Here is a 19,722-nt window from a genome sequence, read left to right as displayed (position 1 = left end):
GGCATTTGGTTTAGCCTGTCCCTCGTATGAATAAGGATTCGATACTGAATTGAATTTTTACTGAGTACTGAATCAATAGTTGTTAGATGAGATAAATAAAAAATAAAAATTTAAAATAATTTTAGCTATTAATTCAATACTCAACAAAAACTTAACTCACCACTTAATCCTAGTCCCTCTCTTATAATTATCTCATTTTTAATTTGTGGGTTCTTATTTCCCATATTTTCAACCTATAAATGATTGCCGCTATAATGTGAAAGTACACATGGGTAGGTGGAAATAGAGATGCCAAATTTATATATTCATGAAAATATATTTCTAAAATCAAAGAATTATTGAACTTCCTTTAACTGTGTGAACAATGTTTCTACGTGTGTATATAAGACACAAAAAACGAAATAAAAAAACACAAATATCAAAAACAAAAAGAAAACACCAAGAGGGAGAAGAAAAAAAGCCCCTCATCATGTAATCAAGGAAAGTAAGAATAAAACCACTAACAAAGAATTAATGGTCCACTTTGATGTTCTACCTTTAAGTGCAATAGCATCATTAGAAAAATTTTCCGACTCCAATAAAGAGCTAAATTTGAAATTAGGATTTGACCCATATAATGCTTGAACCCCTTCCACGTCATCAACCTTCAAGTCCACTTTCCTAGTCCTGGGAGTCAAGCTCGGATACATCACAGCTTCTTTAACTGAAGTGTGAGCCAACCCAAGTACATGCCCAATCTCATGCGTCGCAACTGACTCCAGGTCAACGGCCACCCTTGACTTAACCGATTCCAAATCAACGGCCCAAGTCTCAGCCGCGTCAAAATGAAATCTTCCGTTTTCAGGGGAAAAGGAGTGGGCCAGCACGCCTAAGACCCCATCAAACGGCTGTCCGTCACCGTGATCCCCATGATAAAACCCGATATGAATATCGGCGGAGTCGTAGTCGTATATCTCGGTGAAATTAACGGGAATAACGGACGACCATCGTTGAAAAGAACGCTTGAAAGCGGCTTTCACATCCGTTAAACCTATGTAATCAATCATGTCGGTTTTTGAAAACGCGTAGGTTAACGTCATCGGAGACTCACGTGCCCACCTTGGCTTGCCATAAAAATACGAGTAACGTTTCGTTGCATGTATCTTCTGGCGGAATGACGTGTCACTCACACCGCACCTTGGGGACATGATCGTAGAAATTGTTTCAGAATCGAGCTTGCCTGTAACAGGTAAACCAAGTCTCGTCTGGTACAAAACGACGGCGGATTGGAGTTGAGTGTCGAAAACATCAGTAAAATTTGGGTATGATAAAGAGAGGTAGCCGAAACGGGTGAAGTATTTCTTGAGCTCGGACATGCCGGTTATGTTGCTGCCCATTTCGGCGTCCAGGAAGCGGGCGAAGTCGTGCCACGTGGCGCTGTGGGCAGTGTTGTTGGCGGCTATTATAGTTACTGCGTCCGGCATGATTCTGGCGGGAAAAATTGGGCGGGAAAGAAGGAGGGAGGTGTAGAGGAAGATTGAAAAATAACTGAAAATTGGAAGCATGTTGTTTTGGGAATTGAGCCAGGGGTTGCAGGGGATTTCGGATTAAGAAAATCTAATACGTATTTATAGAGACGACTTTTTTTGTTTTCCCCTTTTTGGGAAGTATACGGATGAATTGTTAATTGTTGTTTAGATTTAATAATAATAAGTGAAACAATATAAGCCAGTTAGATAAGATCAAGGAGCAAGAAATTGATTACGAGAAAGTTAAGAAGATTCTGCCGTGGCCGTGCGTGCCTTTTCATGGGAGATTCTGACTTCGATTGTTGGTGTTATGGTGGGTTAACCACTGCTTCATTTCTAATTACATTACTTCTTCTATTCTGATTAATTTTGACAAAATAATAATGAAATATGATTAGCAGATGGAATAAAATGGACATATTTGAAAAATCAACTATAGTTTGATTTGTTGAGGGCTTCTGTGTTTGTTGGCCAGTATTAGGTGGTCTAAAAATAAACAAATAAATAAATCATTTTCAATGGAGTTTCTCTGATGCATGCTAACTTGTGAGACGTGATACAGGAGTTAATCTAAATATTAAAGAAACTGCAAAGACCTTTAATGATTCCATATATAATTTCATTCATCTTATAACATGCACCTATATAGATCGTTATAACTCATGCTTTTGGAGTTCTACGCAATTACAACGATGTCACCGATCCCAATTTTTCATTCAATTGCTGGGGAATTTTAATCAAATTAATTAATACAAGTGAAAAAAAGACCCTAAATTATATTTTGCCTTAAAAAATCTAAATTACACACATATATTTTTTTTATATTCAATAAAATCTCTTTATAATATTTGATATTTGAGTGTTTAAACTTCATGTAAATGTTGACATCTCCAATCACGTCACATATATTTGTTAGTGGCGGCTCACAAGTTTGTGTGAGCAACTGAGGCAGGCAGCTATGGTCCTGGACATCTTTGGTTTCGCTTTCAAAGAGCAATAAAGCTATCTCAACTGACGCAACGCAAGTAGTGTCCGGTGTAATCGTCAAGGGCCGGCGTAGTTTTAGCTCTCTATACTTCTAATTGGTTTTTCTCTACGCTCAGCTTTTGTTAAATGATTTTATTTTGCATGACAATTGACTGACTTCCAATATGTATTCAGTTTGTCATTCTTTTATCATTGTGAGAGCAAATCTTGTGTCTTGCGAATTGGAGGAGACACGTGATAAGAGGGTTTTTTTTTTTGCCCCTTTAATATTACACAATAATTTTTTTATGTGTATTAAAACATTTAGTATTTGACGATCATATTGAGTCTCGCCTAATTCAGATTCAAGCTGAATAAAACTACTAGAGCGGTAAAGATCTCTCAATAAATATTTAATGCAGTTGAACAATAAATTTATTGATATTTATAACTCTGAAAAAAATTATAGATAGTGGAACTTTCTAATTCAGATTCAAGCTGAATAAAACTACTAAAGCGGTAAAGCTCTCTCAATAAATATTTAATGCAGTTGAACAATAAATTTATTAATATTTATAACTCTGAAAAAAATTATAGATAGTGGAACTTTCTAATTCTGAACCAACTGTGAGTTTGGAATAGACTACATTTATTATTTAATATTTTAAAAAAATAATCCCACGAAATAGCCAGTTAACGGATGTTTGCCATTTAATTTATATGGGATCTGAAAATTCTTAATCAAGTCAATGACTTGAGATACTTGGAAACTTCAAACGGTAAACCGTCCGATGTTAAATTAAAGGTTTGACAGTTGAGATTATTTGATGTACCAAAACACGAATTTGCAATTGTCCGAAAAGTTCGTAAAACATGAAGTATACGTCAGGTTATATGTAACCATTTGGAATAAGCCAAGTATTTTTGTTTAAGAAAAGGAGATGAGCAGCTAAGCTACCTTAGACAGACTACGATTTGGGAAGCGCTGGCCGTTGGATTTCGCAGCGGACGATGATATCATATTAAATGAGTGCGAGCGGCGTAGTAGGTACACTGGGAATTCGGACGAATGAAACTCAACCACGTGGCGCGGATTGTATAACCGTATGGAACTAAACAGTAAACAAAACCACGAGTGAAGTGTCCGCAATTATATAAGGGAACACTACTGTGAATGAAGCTCCGATCACAAACCAAAATTCAAAATTGTGCATGTACATGCGCTGATGATTTTAGGAAATAGATATACTATTTTGTAGATACAATAAAATCGAAACCAAGAAAGTTTTTAGTAATTAAGTAAATATTAATTAATCGAATTATAAATTATAATATAGCAAGTTGACACATAGTGGAGTTTGAAAAAAATATTAGTCATTCAAGGTTTTACCAATGATTTTTATATATTTTTAAATTTCATGACAATTAAAAAAAAATTTATCTGATACCTTCTACATCAACTTTATGATGACTTGGTTCAAATATTTAAAATTAGAATTTAGGAGAGCTCGAACCATCTTCCTAAAAAATAAAGTGAGGACATGTCTATCACTCAATCAATAAGTGATTCACTTCATAAAAATGAATGATTAAATCTTAGAATTTCATATATTTATATCTAATTTTTTAATTAAATTTTGTTTACTTGATGGAGCTAAAGAAATTATATAGCACATAATCTTGGTGGATATCATAATACATTAATTTTGGAGGACATAACAATAAGTTAGTACTTTTTTCTCTGTTCCAATTAATAATATTCATCAAAATTCCAAGTTTTTATTTTTCAAAATTACAAAAATAATTATCTATTTGTGCCATCATCGGATATGATGGTGTCTTTTTTCTAATTTAGATTGATAATTTTGTCAAACTACAAATACAATAGAACATCTTTATAGTGATATTTTGTATAGAAATAACCTCTATAGAGTTATAGAAAAACTCTTATCCTGATTCGGGTCAATTATAGATAAGAATAAACTATAAAATTTAATAAGTTACAATTTTTTTTACATACCATCGGAGGAAACTTGCTTCAATATATATATATATAATGAAGGGTCAAGATTAAATGACACGAGTTATTAATTTCTTTCTCTCTCCTCTCTTTAATGTTAAATTCTATTTCTTCTTTTATTTAAGATTTTTTCTTTTCTCTCTCCTATAAATTTGTAAATAGAATAATTAAAATTAATGTACTTACAATATCTGTAAAGTTGTGATATTCTGAGTCATGAGAGAATACCTACACAATATATGACACTTATAATCTCCAATTTGCTTTTCAAAACCCACCCGGAAAGGTTCCTCTCAATGATCGAACTCAAAATGGCATATTGAATGGCACCGAAGAAGGATATGATAGCACAGCTACAATATTGACATGGAAATCGCTTGCTAATTCTCGCTTGCATAAGCAACCACGAAGACCATGCAATGCAGCCTATGATAAAAAATATTGAATCAATGGTCCACCTCTCTGTCTTCTTACTCGAAATCATCATTTTGGCATGGCTTGTTTTATTGTAATTTGTGGCTTGAAAATGTGGGTGGGATATTAGCTTTCCTTTGTAAAGGGTGAGCAACACAGCTCCAGTGCTCCACCAACGCAAACAACTGTGCCTAATCCTCCCAGCCAAGCTGTTCATGTTCACTTTCTCAAGCCTGCCAGTTTGATAAGAGGATTAGAATTTTGGTCTTAACAAAAACAAAAGGACCATACTTGCCGTACTTACCCAAACGGCAACGCCAATAGAAATGCGATTGCAGGAACCTTGTTAAGGAATGCACATAAGAAAGTAGCAGATATATATATTCCAGTCCTCGAAGTAGTGGTGGGCATAAACCCACAACTCATGGGTTTATCCAAACCCAAACCAAATTATTTGGTTTGGGTTGAGTAAATCATGTAAATGAATTAAATTTGAATTTTTATGTATGAAACCATTTTAAAATGGTTTGGGTGTGGTTAACCCATGGGCCAAGAATTACTACAATCCACCTCAATGTTCATCTAATTGTTAAGCTAACTAATTGTTTTTTTTTTCTCTACACTACCAATGTTCGTCTATGTTGTAATCATTTATTTAATTTAAACTAATGTATTACTACAATCCCTGAATCTCTATTAATCCTCAAGTAAAAAGAACATCCTTTGCTTTTTTTTTTTTTAATCCCCTTTGTATAATGTCCTTTTTCACCTGCACCATTAACTATCCATTTTCTATTAAATTTATAACAAATGAAGGTAGTCCTAACCAATAGATGCCAGCAAAAAAATCGAGGAATCGAATGAACTGAACCGACAATTTTGATTCGGTTTATAAATTAAAAAAAAAATCTATTCAATGAATTAGACGCAAAAAAAAAAAAAAAAAACTAACTTTAGAGCTAGATAACTAGAAAGAATTAATATTTTTAAGTTAAAATAATTTATGAACCACTCCAATCTAGAACCAGACCGATTTCAATTCGGTCAAGTTCGATTTATAATCTTATTAAATTTAATCAGTTCAGCACAAGTCGGAACAAACTGAATTGCACCAAAATGGGCAATTTAAATTTAATCATATGACCATGCTCCATTGGATCAAATATATCAACGGAGGCGATGGCTTTGAATTAATATTATTCTTATGATTATCAAATACAAAAACAGAGTTTAGATCAAACATTATAATTTTTCTTTTTTGATTATTTATTTATTGGTGAAGGAGTGGACTCAATTGATCATTGAATTTTATTTTCTTTCTTTTAATTTACTTGTTTATGTCATGTTCATGGAAGTTTGTTATTGCAGTCTAATTTAGTTCTTTCTTTTAATTTTTTATCCACAATATATTTTTCATATTTTAATATTAATTTAATAATTAATAATAATAATTATTTTGATATAATTAAATTTATCAAAATAAAAAAATATTTTGATTATAAAATTTAATCCAAACCCAAACCAAACTCAAATAAGTTGGTTTTGTTTGGGTTAAAAATATTTGGGTTGGATCCAAAATTTTATGATTTGGTTTGGGTTGACTTAAAACCCAATTCAAACCAACCCATGTCCACCCCTACCTCAAAGTAATTACAAGTATTGTGTCAGTGAAATGGATCAATATTTTTCATTTATCATCAGCGATTGTAATCATTTAAAATGAACAAATCGGAGGTACCCCAATAACTGTGGATGTTATTACTAACCAGATTATATAAGTAAAATAATTTTGATGGTTTTAAATATTCCACTTAGAAATTTATAGGGGAGAGAAAAGAAAAAAATCTTAAACAAAAGAAGGAAGATAATTAAGCATTAAAGAGAGGAGAGAGAAAAATATTAATGAAATTAATAACTCGTATCATCTAATCTTGGCCCCTCATTTCAATCTAATTATATGGTTGAAAAATTATGTTTAAACTTATGTATAAAAATGTGTCTCTTAAATTTATTTACCTACTCCTATTATTATATGTACTAATTTTTCAAAATTATTTATATCTCTTTTATCAATATCTATACATTGAATTTGACATTATTCATTAATGTAATTCATACTTCACCTGTATATTAGTTGTGGATTAGAATCCTCTCCTAATCTGAGCACTCCTGATCTTTTACAGATCTTGTGTCATCTGTCTTTTAGTGTTAATGTATGATTAGGATTTAACTGTTTTTTCTTTTTAATTTATTAACCACCAATCACATTAATAGAATTTGATCAGAACAAGATCATATCAGAAGAGGATCATGATCTATTAGTTTTACTAGGGATAATTTTAAAATAATAACTTTGTAAATACATCTTTCTTAGGGATGGCAAAAATCCCCACAGGGACGGGTACCCTCGGGGATTTTCCCCATTCGGGGAGGGTATGGGGATAATTTCATACCCAATTTCTTATTCGGGGAGGGGACGGGGAAATTTTTTTACCCAATTTCTTATTCGGGGAGGGGACGGGGATGAGGTGTAATCCCCATCCCCTACCCATTTCCCCATTTTAATTTTTAATTTTATTTTAATTTTTTAAAATTACTAGTAAATAAATAATAAAATTTAAATTATAAAATTATAAATATTGGTAAAAATAAAAAATATCAAAATATTTATATTATTAAACTTTTAGGCCTAATTAACTAATTAAAGTCCTAAATTTTTATTTAGGACATTAAAAAGACCGACTAGATTCTATTAGCCAAACATTTTTTTATAATTTTAATATTCTTTAAATATTTTAAACTTAAATCTATTTTTTATTTATTTTTAGATGTTATAATTGCCCACAGCGAATCACAATTTTAATATCTAATCTAATCTAATCTAATATTTGCTTTTGATTTGCTCCGATTTAACTATTGTATTATAAAGGGAATAGTCCACATTTATAAAGTACCCACGCCACCATTGAAAAAGTTAATTTTGAATCTAAATTCGATTTTATTTGTAACAATTTTGTATTAAACTATTAATTTGTTCATGATAGTTTGTAAAAGAAGTTTGTATTCCTTGTATGTTGCGTTACTTAATAATTTAATGTATGTGACTTTTGTAATAGATATTAATGTAACATATATTTCGAACTTTACTTTTATTTGAATTTTTTATTTTAATATATGATTAACTCAAAATTGAAAAAAAATGTATTAGTTATTCGGGGATCGGGGACCCTCGGGGATCCCCTGTTATTATTCGGGGAGGGGATGAGGATTCTCTCAAGTAATTCTGACGGGAACGGGGAGGGGACGGAGACATACGCAAAATATCGGGGATGGATACGGAGAGATCGGTCCCCTCCCCTTCCCTCCCCATTGCCATCCCTGATCTTTCTTCGCAGAGTTGGAATATTGGTAGTTTGGATTTTGGAACCCCACTAAAGTCTTGATAAAATTTCTTTTCTTAAAAAAAAATCCGAATTAACTGATTAATAGAATTCATTATTTTACAAGGGCACCTGTATTCTTCCAAAACTTCCCCTATTTTTTTTTAAGAAATTAATACTTCATTTTAATGAATTAAGTGATGGTTAAAAAAAAAAGTGAATGATTTTTTCATCAGGATAAATGGAGACTCGACAGATGGGTAATCGCTCAAAGGAAGGATGAAGACGAGAGAAGTTTTGGCGTTTAGAGGCGAGCTGTTGACGTGTTGAGCACGGTGGTCATATGCGTCACAAATATCTGCTTCATTGGAGCCGGCGACGCAAAACGTTGACACTTTATTTTTGTTACACAAGTCGTCAATTGTTGATTCTTCAATATTTCAATTGAATTCTGGAGAAAGTGATTTACTGAAATTGATTGATGGGGTTTTGTTAGTAGAGCGGTTGTATTAGGACTTTATAGAGATGCTAATAGTAATGGGCGGACTCTGCTTCGTACTCTCATCACAGGCCCAAAGTCATGAGCTGGGTCCTAGACATAGCAGTCAGGGTAGGAGTGTAAAGTATTTAACAATAGGATGACTTGAGGTATTTTTATAAATATAAAGCTAAACCAGTGCCTAACTTTTAAGAATTAAACAAGTATTTGCCTATATTTTAGGTGCACCCTTCATTTTTTAATACTTATATGTATATTATAATCATAAATCTATTAAAATAACTTAAATCAAATTTATGACATAATTTAAACTTTTATCTCGCAAATATCAAAATAAATTTATGTATTATATAATCATTCAACTAAAGGGCGAGAGGTTCGGGCTGATATGCTGAGAGGGCAGCGGTTCAAACCCCTATAAAAGTATTGTGGGGGTAAAATTTGGTATGAAAGTACATTTATATATCAGGACTGTGGGGCTGTCAAAGTAATGCAGCCAAAATGGATAAACTACATGTTACACGTTTCCTGCATTATTTGGTGGCCTAAGCTAGCTTTGAATCACAATCTCTAAAAAAAAAAAAAAGGTCAATAAACTACATGCGGCTAATGCGATCTACCATCATATTTGTTGTTGCCATCAAATCTAAATACAGGTACTTATAAGTACATATATTTTAATTCATCTGAATCAGCAACGTGGCCGTTGGGAGTTGGAACTTCACCAATTCATTTATTTTAGCTTTCGCCTTACAGAGAGGATCTCTCACATTCTCTTTTTCATGCATATAGTTTTCTCAAAGTCAAATCCATCTAAAAATACTAGTAGCTATCATGTCTGTTCATTAAATGCTGGCAGCTTGTTGCTTAGAGTGAGCAATAACACTGCATTCATGACTAAAGCACTTGTAAATCAAATCACATGCCGTCGCTTGTCCAACTAAAATGAACTCTCTAATAACAACCATGATTACAGCACATGAAAATTATGTACCCACGTCAAATCACACCATCTAGCCATGCTCCACCTAAAAATCATGGCCAGTTATAGTTAATCTTCTCTCACGTGCAGCCAATGCATAGTGTCACTCTTAGTGCATAATAATTGATAAAGACACTTAGTCAACTAATATAGTTAGCGAACAATGTATCGCTTTTATTATTACGCGCTTGCTTATCACTAGCTTTTAGCTAGACAATTAATTTCCTAATTCTTGGTGGTATGTTATCAAGCACGTGGGCCCAAAGCAAAATAAACATTCTCTCTATTTTCCCATCAAAATTAAATTAAAGACACATTTTGCTTCTTTTCATAGAGTGATCATTTCATTTTCGAAAAGATCATGCTAAGGACACACCCCTAATAATCACTTGTGCTCATAACTCACGGGAAAATCTCTAGATCTGGTTTCAAAATGGGATGGGGATCTTTTTTTATTTTTTTGCCTCGGTTGCCCAATGGCGGACCTAGTTTCTTTTTTTTTTTGTGTATGTCATCCGGTATCCGGCGATCGCATTAGGTCCCGACTAATTCAAATTTAGGGTGTAGTCACAGTTAAGGTTATTTACCTCTCCCAAATGGTGTGTTTAGTAGGGATCGAACTCGATAGCTATTCCCACAAACTCAGCTTGCGTCGGACCTAATTTCTTTAATGCCCCGTAAGTTGTATTTTTTTTTACCAAATAATGTAGTTTTTATTTTATTTTTAATTATGTATCTAATTCAACTTTTTTTAAAAAAAAAAATTGGAGTTAGAGACTTATTTTATAAATATAATTAAATTACACATTCATTAAATATATTAAAATCATTAGGGGCTAATACGTGAGCATTGCTTTAACTTATTATAAAAATGTTATGATTTGATCTAATTGGAAAAAAAAAAGAATGACAATATATTATAATATTGTCACTAATATTAAAAAGTTATAAAATGATATAGTAACAATTAACAATATTTTTACAATTTAAAGGTTTATTTCCTTTGTAGTCATTCTTAGTTTTTTTTTCGTTTCTTTAAATCAAATTATATAGATATATCGCATTGTCTACCACTAAAATAAAAAGAATTTCTAAATAAAAATTTAATGTACAATTGTAATTGTTCATACTATTATCTTTTTTATTATATTATTATCGTACATACATACATGGATCGACGTTTACATAAACATTTACCATAAATTTATAAATTAGCTGGAGGTAATAAAAAATCTTGAGTCCACCTCCATCCTTACCTCTCATAGTTTTCATAATTAGTAGCAAAAGTTGGCTTCATTGTCAACATCAAATACAATATTCATGCTGCATTTACTTTTTGGATTGGATTGAGAATCCTGAGGAGTGGGAATCCTAGGATTGGGAGTGTGGAGTGTGAGTGAGAGTAGGTTGTTTACTTACACTGGAATGGAAGCATGGAATAGAGATCATAATCCAATTTATGTGTTTACTTTATCTTGGATTGGGAGTAAATAGTTTCAAATTACAATTTTATCCTTATTTAAAGAATTATAGTTTTTAATTACAAAACTAATAAAAATATATTTAATGAATAATATTTATTTTATTATATTTGTAAATTTATTATAATTATTAGTATTCTTAATTATGAACAATAAATTATTAATTTTAATTTTAATATAAAATGAAACCTTATTTTATTTTATTTAATATAATTATATTAAATTTATTATTATATAAAATAATAATATAATATTATTTAGTACAAAATTAATATTTTCTTAGAATAAACTATTTATTATTATTATTAAATAAATATAGTACTATTATTTTTAAAATAAATATAATAATATTATATTTATTAATTCTCTATTAATATAATAATATTATTTTAAAATAATTTTAACTTAAAATCAATGTAAATTATTATTTAGTTAAATATAATATTATTATTCAAATAAATATAATATTATTTAAATAAATATAATATTATTTAAATAAATATAATATTATTTAAATAAATATAATATTATTTATTTTATTTTATTAATTATAAAATATGAAATTAAATTAAATTAAAAATAAAATGGTAAAAAAGAGAGAGGTGGGAGTGGATTCTCACTTCCACCTCCCCCAATGGGAGTTCCACTCCCACTCCCCACTCTAAAAATGGGTGGAGCCCACAGAGTGGGATTCCCAATCCCTTCCCATTTTGAGGAAGTAAACGCTGGAGTGGGAAGAATCCACACTCCTCACTTCCACTCCAACAAGTAAACATAGCCTCAATGTAGCCACTTACTAAGTGATGAGAGATAAGGAGAGAGATTAAAATGAGGATCTTTAAAACTTTGCCAATCAATAATTAAATTAAATTATACAATCATAATTCGTTGATTTTTTTATTAACGATCAATCACATGAATGGAATCCAAGTAATTAATGATGTAATAAATAATTTCCTTTTTAACATGTACAGTATTTATCATTTTATTAGAACTTGAATTGAATAGGCGGGGCTAGTCGCGAACCACTTTTCTGGACCACTTTCATTGAAACATTTATTCTGGTGCCAAAAGTGCTTCATCCACAGCACTGATGATTAACCCCGCGCCAGCAAAGGCCACTAAAATGTTTTTGTAAGCCAAATTTTGTTAATTTAATTTTCGTGCAGACACGATTTAGCATCCCCTATAATTGCATTATGGAGTTTGGTCATTTACATACCGGAAAATTTTTAATTAGCTAATCGCACGTAAATATCATCGAGTTTATTAATCGATAATCGTACAATTACATAATGGAAGATCCTTCGAAGACTATGGTCCTGTTTGAGATTGAAGTTAGATTGAAGTTGGGCAGCTGTAGCTTTCAAGCTACAGTACTAAAGTGTTTGGTAAACACTAACTGCTATAACTTAAAAGTTATGTTGATATGATTTTTTACTTATATTATGAAAAAAATTTTATATCTTTAATAATTTTATGAAAATTATTATTTAAAATTTATATTTACTACATATTACTAATTTTTATTTCATAATTACAACTTTTTTTTTTCACAACAACTATAATTTAAAAACCACAACACCTTAATTTCAAACACACCTTATATATTCAGAAATTGATGTGATTCTCATATATATTTGTAATCGCAGGACAATGAATAATACTATGAATAGAAGTAGATACTAGAAGAATGGGCTAGAAGATTTTTAAGGATCAAAACGAGCCTTCTTTTTTCCTCTTTTTTGGCTTAAATCAATATGGGACGTAATTGTGGCAGCACAATTTAAAAAAGAATGAGAAATATCTAGGACCACCACTACGCTCACGATCACAGTTGACAGTTTCACACTCAGCTAAGGCATATATTTGATGCTAATTGAAAATGAGAGTCGCCTTTTGCGTAAGACAAGCGTTGGGAACAAACCACTGCCCTGTTGAGTCATTCATGGCTTGAATGCGACTGCACTTGTGCCCTGTTGCTGACTCCACAATAAACACAGGAGACTCTTTTAATCTTGAGTAGTGATAAGCACACAAATATGTATATGAAAATATATTTATGTTTTTTTTTAAAAATATTATTCCTTAACTTTTTTAGGATAGCGATTAGCGAACATCAGAACACATACTAAGCGTTGAGAATAAGAGGTCGTAATTGGGTGTGCTTATCAGAAAAAAGACAAATTAATGACAAAAGAAATGGATTAGCCAAGAAAATGACCTTCAAATAGACATGACGAATAATTTATAAAGAGTAGTGCTACACATTTTAAATTTTTTATCTTAAAAAATTATCCTAAATGATGTGTCATTTATCAATTAGTTGGTGAGATAATACAATTAATTTACTTGGATCTTGTAAAGAATTATCAACCACTCAATTAATGACACATTATTTGAGATAATTTTTTAAGATAAAAAATTTAAGATGTGTAGTACTACTGATTTATAAATATTACCGTGAAACACAACTAAGATAACGTGGCACAAATGTGACTCCCCGTGAAGAATAACAGTTGCTTTATTTATTTATTTTTTCCCACCGTCGTATTTACTAGCAATTTCCTAAAAACGGTGACAGCGGCCACCGTTTAGGTTTGTGACTTCCATCTAATTCCTTGAAAGCCGGGGATAATGGGTCCCTCTCTTTCCTTCTCAATTTTCTAAATTAATTTTTCAAAAAAATAGAAATACACTTGATCTTCGAATCAGTAAAATTTGGAAGAGAATTTATTTCATTTAAAACCACAGCAATTACAATAAATTTTTTTAAATATTTAAAAGAAAAAAAGCATCCACTCAGTAGTCAGTAGCCCTGGCCTTCTCTTACTCAACGTAGCACAGACTCACTCTCCCGAAAGCCTCTACAGTCTCCCACATTTCGAAGTGTACAACTTCTTTTTTCCTCTCTCTCTCTCTCTCTCTCTCACTGATCACGCCAAAACAAACCCTAATTAATCAAGCTCCGAATTCACATTATTCACACGCATACCCTCCCCTCCCTTGACTCCACACTGGCTCTGTACTACACTAGATGATGCGAAGTGCAATGGCATGTGTGTAATTATATGATGAAACTGATGGTGAAATTGAGTACTCATGGGCGTGGCGAATGCGTGGAGGTTTAGCTTGATATCGGCGAACCTGGCTTCGCTACACCAACAAAACGGTTGCAACGGCGGCACTAACAAACAGTATGTGCTGTGGAGGTGGCGATTCTATGCTTCGCAGCGTAGGAAAATCCCCTGGTCGTTAATTTGTGGTTTGATGCTTTTTGCTTTGGGCTTGATTTCCCTCTTCACCGGTCATGTAGCTTCTGATCTCGAGTGGTACTCTCAGCGATTGGTCAAGCCTAGCTTGTACTCCAAATTAGTAATCTTCTTCTTTTTATTTATTTAATTTATTTTAATTTTCAAATTATAACTTCAATTTTTTATATTTTAGTTTTCCTTTTAAAAAATTACTGCGCTACATTGAGTCATTGACTGACTTGTTGAATTATCATTTGTGCTAATGTATAGAAAGATGGAATTGTAAGACGGCATCAACCAATTGATATTTGGAAATCGAGATATTCCAAGTATTACCACGGGTGCAGTGAAAGAAGGAAAAAATTTCCTCGTAAGTACAACGTGTGTCAATTTATTCTCCTTAGTTTCTTAATGGCTTCTGATAAATCTGTGGGTTCATTCTTCGACAATTTGGAATTCGAATCACATGTTTTTTTTTTCCTTAAATTTACTGGCAATAACTTATTTTGTGAAATTCTAGCTCTGACCTGTGAATTTGGTCAATGCTTTTAGGTTTGTATAATTTACAAGCTATAGTACGAAGAAGTGAATTTATCATTTTCATTTGTTGAAATTGTAAAGCAGTTACTGAATCTAGGTTTGACGCTCCAAAAAGTTGCCTAGTTTTTGTATTTAGACCTCATTTGCAGGAGTATACTATATTCAGGTCAATTAGCTGGTAACACTCTTGTTTCTTTCTATCATTATCAATTGTTTAAATGGGTTTGTTTGATAATTAGCTTCTTGAATGGACTGAGAGCTTGTTACTAGCATAGGGTTCCTGTGTCAGCCAAGAAAGGGCCACTCCAGTTTTGAAAGATTGTAAGTTGTTGGTGATTTTCCTAGGTGTTTCCACCGATAATTTGAACTATGGTGCATGCATATTTTGTTACTACTTTCTCTAACTCGCACAATTGTTGGTCCTGCTTAGCAAAATATATGCAGTAATCAGTTTCTCTAGGTTGAAGAACGTTTACATGTTGATGCATTATTGGAATTGATTTTATGAATTCCTTCCTATCATCGCATGATCTTGCACTCTATATATATATATATATTTTGATTTTTTTCTCGGCTCTAACACTGCCATTCTTGATATTTAGGTGCCAGAAGTGAGCGGTCATCAAATGGCTATTTGCTGATTGCAGCAAGTGGAGGATTGAACCAACAAAGAACAGGGGTAAGTCGGTATCTCTTTATGTTCTTTTCACATTTCTATTAGAAGATATTGTTGTCATATGAAATGCTTTAAGTAAGAAAACTCATATTTTTCTTATGTTTTACCTATATGTCTTTGGACCAGCAGCTTTGGTTTAGTTGACTTTTGGTTATGAAAGGTTGAGTAGGATCATGAGTGGTTTTTCCAAGTAGATTCATATTTAGGCCAAAATGAAAATAATAAAATGTGGTCATTTTCAGTGCTGGCCTGATGGAGTTGGGTCCTAGGAGGGATTTTTGGATGTTAGCATTTTGCACTAAGTGGTGGCATTCATGATTTAGTCCTTTTGCTAATTTGTTTGGAAATGACAATTCGTTTCTTGCATTCAGATAACGGATGCTGTGGTTGTTGCACGGATTCTTAATGCTACATTGGTTGTACCTGAGTTGGATCATCATTCCTATTGGAAAGATGATAGGTATCTTGAGATTCTAACAACTACTAAGAGTGGTATTTAAACTGTATCATTTACTTTTTATGATTGTGTTGTTTATAAACCTCTTTATTATTATTGTGTGGGCATGCAGTGACTTCGCCAATATTTTTGATGTTGATCATTTCATTTCTTCGCTCGCAAAGGATGTGACTATAGTCAAACGGGTTCCTGATAAAGTCATGCGATCAATGGAGAAACCACCATATACTATGCGTGTTCCGAGGAAGTCCACCCCAGAATATTATCTAGATCAAGTTCTACCAATACTCTTGAGAAGACGTGTAAGACCACTTTGCTCAGTCTGTAATTCTTATATTTTCTTTAAATTTGATTAGATAAATATTTTGTGTAATCAAACTTTATATTTCCTTATTGTTTCTTAGCAAACTTCTTGAGATGTCTTTTCATATTGCAACTCGAAATTTCTCAAGAACTGTGAATGCCTCTGATTCCCTGAAACTGTGAGGACAGATTTAGTAATGAGCTAACCTGTCTATTGGTTATCCATAGGACTGCATTTGTTGAAAGGTTATTTTTGGGTTGCAAGGGGCAACTTACACTCTGAAATTTTGCAGGTGGTGCAGTTGACAAAGTTTGATTATAGACTTGCTAACGACCTTGATGAAGAGCTGCAGAAGATGCGATGCCGAGTCAATTATCATGCTTTGAGATTTACAAAACCTATAGAAGAACTTGGTCAGAAACTTGTTATGAGAATGCGAAGTATGGCAAAACGCTTTATTGCAGTTCATCTGAGGTTCGCCCCAAGTATTAAAAGTGGAAAAAGTTTAGTGTGCATGTGATGCTTTATCTGCTAACAATCAAACATGTCATGATGTATGTGGCGGATGCAACTCCCATTTTTCTGTTCCCTTTCCTTGTATAATCTGGGATATGTTTAAATCATCTAGGCATTCAATATTTCATGACCACTTCCTTTGTAAATTGTTTGTATTCTCCTGCTGCTTCACATTCTCATGTTAGTGTTTCTAACAAACAAGAAGTTTCATATATACATACATGATGCATACTTGTACACCAACATATATGCACGGTAAATTTCATCTTACATGTTTGAATTTTCTAATGTGATCAAAACTGTTTGAAGTACAGGTTTGAACCTGATATGCTAGCGTTTTCTGGGTGTTACTATGGTGGGGGTGATAAAGAAAGATATGAACTTGGTGAAATAAGAAAACGCTGGGCAACATTACCTGTGAGATTGCTTTACTTTCTGACTTGTGTTTTTTGTTGTTGGTCTCTGCTTGCAAAATGTTTGAATTCATTTGTTCTCAAATAACCAAACTTCTTGACAAAATGCATAATATATTTTCATTTTTTTTTCTTTCTTTTTAATGGATAATTTATTGGAAATGCATAAACATCATTTCTGAACCAATTACCCAAAGGTAAAATGTACGATGCTCATGAAGATGAATTCTTGTTTCATTCACATATGTCATGTAACTTGGACTAATAATTATACTTTAACCATTAAAATACAGGACTTAAGTCCGGAGGGAGAGCGAAAGCGAGGGAAGTGTCCACTTACTCCACATGAGGTGGGTTTGATGCTGCGGGCACTTGGTTTTGCTAATGACACGCACCTCTATGTTGCTTCTGGAGAAATATATGGGGGAGAAGAGACTCTCCGGCCTTTAAGAGAACTATTCCCAAACTTCTATACAAAGGAAATGCTCGCTGATGAAGAGCTGAAACCTTTTCTTCAGTTTTCCTCTCGGCTTGCTGCCATTGACTACATTGTTTGTGACGAGAGTGATGTTTTTGTCACTAATAACAACGGAAATATGGCTAAAATTCTTGCAGGTCGAAGGTAAGAATCAAGTCCATTTCTTTTGTGTGATGCTCTTATGCATTTAAGTATAAGCTTTATTCAGTATGAAGGGATTGATAAATAAGTTGTGCCGAAAAAAATTACTTGGTGAATGTTTGTGGATAGATGATGTTTGAAATGGGTTCATTTCATGGAAGCATGACTCATGTTTTAGGAATTACTCATTCACCACTCATTGACAGTCCCTGATTCAACTATTCTTCATGCGTTGTGCTAGCATCCAGATATTGTTTTTAGATGGCTAAAACATATAGCAAAATAACTATCAGCCTTCAGGCTGAATGAGGATCTGCTTAATAGACTTTTTGAGGACCCTTTTTCTTGCATTGTCGCAACTGTATGGCAAAAAGCTCACATGTTGACTCTCCTACTCCATTTGGACATAGAGGGATGAAATTTAGTGATCTGGATTCTGAAAGTTGCACCGTAGAAATTGACTAAAAAGAATTTAGAAGTGCTGCAAGGTGTGCCTGTGAAAATGGGCGCAGTCCTGATTTTGGCACTGATTGATAATTTCCTCCATGATTTCTGCTTAACTGACAAAGGTTGTTCATAAAATAGTCCGAAAATTTGAAGCAAATTACACTGTTTACCAGTGAAATAATAGTTACTAGTTACTAGAGTTACAATGAAATTTTGCAATATGCAGATTCCTAGTTTTGGCACGAATAACTTATGTCTGAATCTTTATGGCATTGGTTTTATAGTGCTGCATCTTCATTGTTCTCATCATTATCCCTGCTGTTATATCTCTTTTCTTTTGGACCTTAATTGCTTTACTATTTCTTATTGATCACATGTTATGGATTAAAGGAGGTACATGGGGCATAAAAGGACCATCAGGCCAAATGCAAAGAGGCTCAGTGCTTTGTTCATGGCAAAGAACCAGATGGATTGGGATACTTTTGCTAGAAAGGTAAAGTCGTGTCAAAGAGGATTCATGGGAGAGCCTGAAGAGATGAAACCAGGTCGAGGCGAGTTCCATGAATTCCCTTACTCTTGTATTTGTGAGAAACCAGTCACTGATGAGGAACACAAGGATAGAGATCATCACTTAGACAAAGCTTCCGCACATTTGATTGCAAAACTTCAATCCAAAGACAGAGAGAAAAAGGGTGAGAAAAAATTTAAGAAAAAAGGCTTGGTAGAACCGATAACCTCAGTAGACATTGAAGGTGAAGAACTTTTTCCAGACTGACGGGGATGAAAGGATGCTATATAATGGTTTGATGACCAATATTTTGTTCTTAAATGGATCTGATGTTGGATAAGATACTAACAGCTTTGCAATCAATATTTATCTCAATGCCAACTGTAATCCTGCTGCACCAAAATTTTAGTTCAGCTCCGGGGCTCAAGCTAGGTCAACGTTAGTATCTGGTATTTATCAGATCTCTCATGTTGGACCGATTTATGTACAGAAACAAAGGGAGGTTTGATGGCTGCAATTGTTCATAAATAGTTTTGATAGATGCATAGATTTGTAGGTACGGTAAAAATCATGTTGTTGAAGGCTTGGAGCTGTGTCTGTTGCATTGACAAAATTTCACTCTACTCTGTTTGGCGTTTGTAATTTACTCAGCTTTTACTTCATGATTGAACTGTTGGCGGTACAATGTTGGGCATTAGTGCTAATAATATTTCCTTTTCCAGAGTGGAATTTGATAAG

At 32.9% G+C, this 19,722-nt stretch overlaps 3 protein-coding genes across 3 annotated transcripts; 1 reads left to right on the top strand and 2 right to left on the bottom strand.

Annotated features, from left to right (window-relative positions):
- Nucleotides 1-255: 255 nt before the first annotated feature.
- On the bottom strand, nt 256-1,736 carry LOC102618043 (metalloendoproteinase 1-MMP). Its single transcript, XM_006477514.3, has one exon. The coding sequence runs from the start codon at nt 1,542-1,544 to the stop codon at nt 468-470; it is 1,077 nt and encodes a 358-aa protein (XP_006477577.2). The 5' UTR covers nt 1,545-1,736; the 3' UTR covers nt 256-467.
- Nucleotides 1,737-4,708: 2,972 nt separating this feature from the next.
- Nucleotides 4,709-5,334, bottom strand: LOC127901364 (WAT1-related protein At3g30340-like). Its single transcript, XM_052438513.1, has 2 exons — nt 5,213-5,334; nt 4,709-5,141 (listed from the first exon to the last, which is right to left on the bottom strand). Exons 1-2 carry the CDS (start codon nt 5,332-5,334, stop codon nt 4,709-4,711), a joined length of 555 nt encoding a protein of 184 aa, XP_052294473.1.
- Nucleotides 5,335-13,948: 8,614 nt separating this feature from the next.
- On the top strand, nt 13,949-19,630 carry LOC102628135 (O-fucosyltransferase 29). The gene is made up of 9 exons (XM_006477114.4): nt 13,949-14,625; nt 14,775-14,874; nt 15,647-15,723; nt 16,092-16,180; nt 16,290-16,479; nt 16,774-16,955; nt 17,312-17,414; nt 17,704-18,032; nt 18,867-19,630. Exons 1-9 carry the CDS (start codon nt 14,353-14,355, stop codon nt 19,249-19,251), a joined length of 1,728 nt encoding a protein of 575 aa, XP_006477177.2. The 5' UTR covers nt 13,949-14,352; the 3' UTR covers nt 19,252-19,630.
- The last annotated feature ends 92 nt before the right edge of the window (nt 19,631-19,722 follow it).

The sequence above is a fragment of the Citrus sinensis genome, chromosome 3, assembly GCF_022201045.2.
Source record: "Citrus sinensis cultivar Valencia sweet orange chromosome 3, DVS_A1.0, whole genome shotgun sequence".
Classification (NCBI taxonomy): domain Eukaryota; kingdom Viridiplantae; phylum Streptophyta; class Magnoliopsida; order Sapindales; family Rutaceae; genus Citrus; species Citrus sinensis.
This window is presented reverse-complemented; position numbering and strand designations above follow the sequence as displayed.

Coding starts and splice junctions, on each gene's coding strand:
- LOC102618043 (XM_006477514.3), bottom strand. CDS start 1,544: ATGCTTCCAATTTTCAGTTATTTTTCAATCTTCCTCTACACCTCCCTC.
- LOC127901364 (XM_052438513.1), bottom strand. CDS start 5,334: ATGAGTTGTGGGTTTATGCCCACCACTACTTCGAGGACTGGAATATAT. Junction 5,142..5,212: donor CTATTGGCGTTGCCGTTTGG/GTAAGTACGGCA, acceptor TCAAACTGGCAG/GCTTGAGAAAGTGAACATGA.
- LOC102628135 (XM_006477114.4), top strand. CDS start 14,353: ATGGGCGTGGCGAATGCGTGGAGGTTTAGCTTGATATCGGCGAACCTG. Junction 15,724..16,091: donor TGAACCAACAAAGAACAGGG/GTAAGTCGGTAT, acceptor TCTTGCATTCAG/ATAACGGATGCTGTGGTTGT. Junction 18,033..18,866: donor AAAATTCTTGCAGGTCGAAG/GTAAGAATCAAG, acceptor TATGGATTAAAG/GAGGTACATGGGGCATAAAA.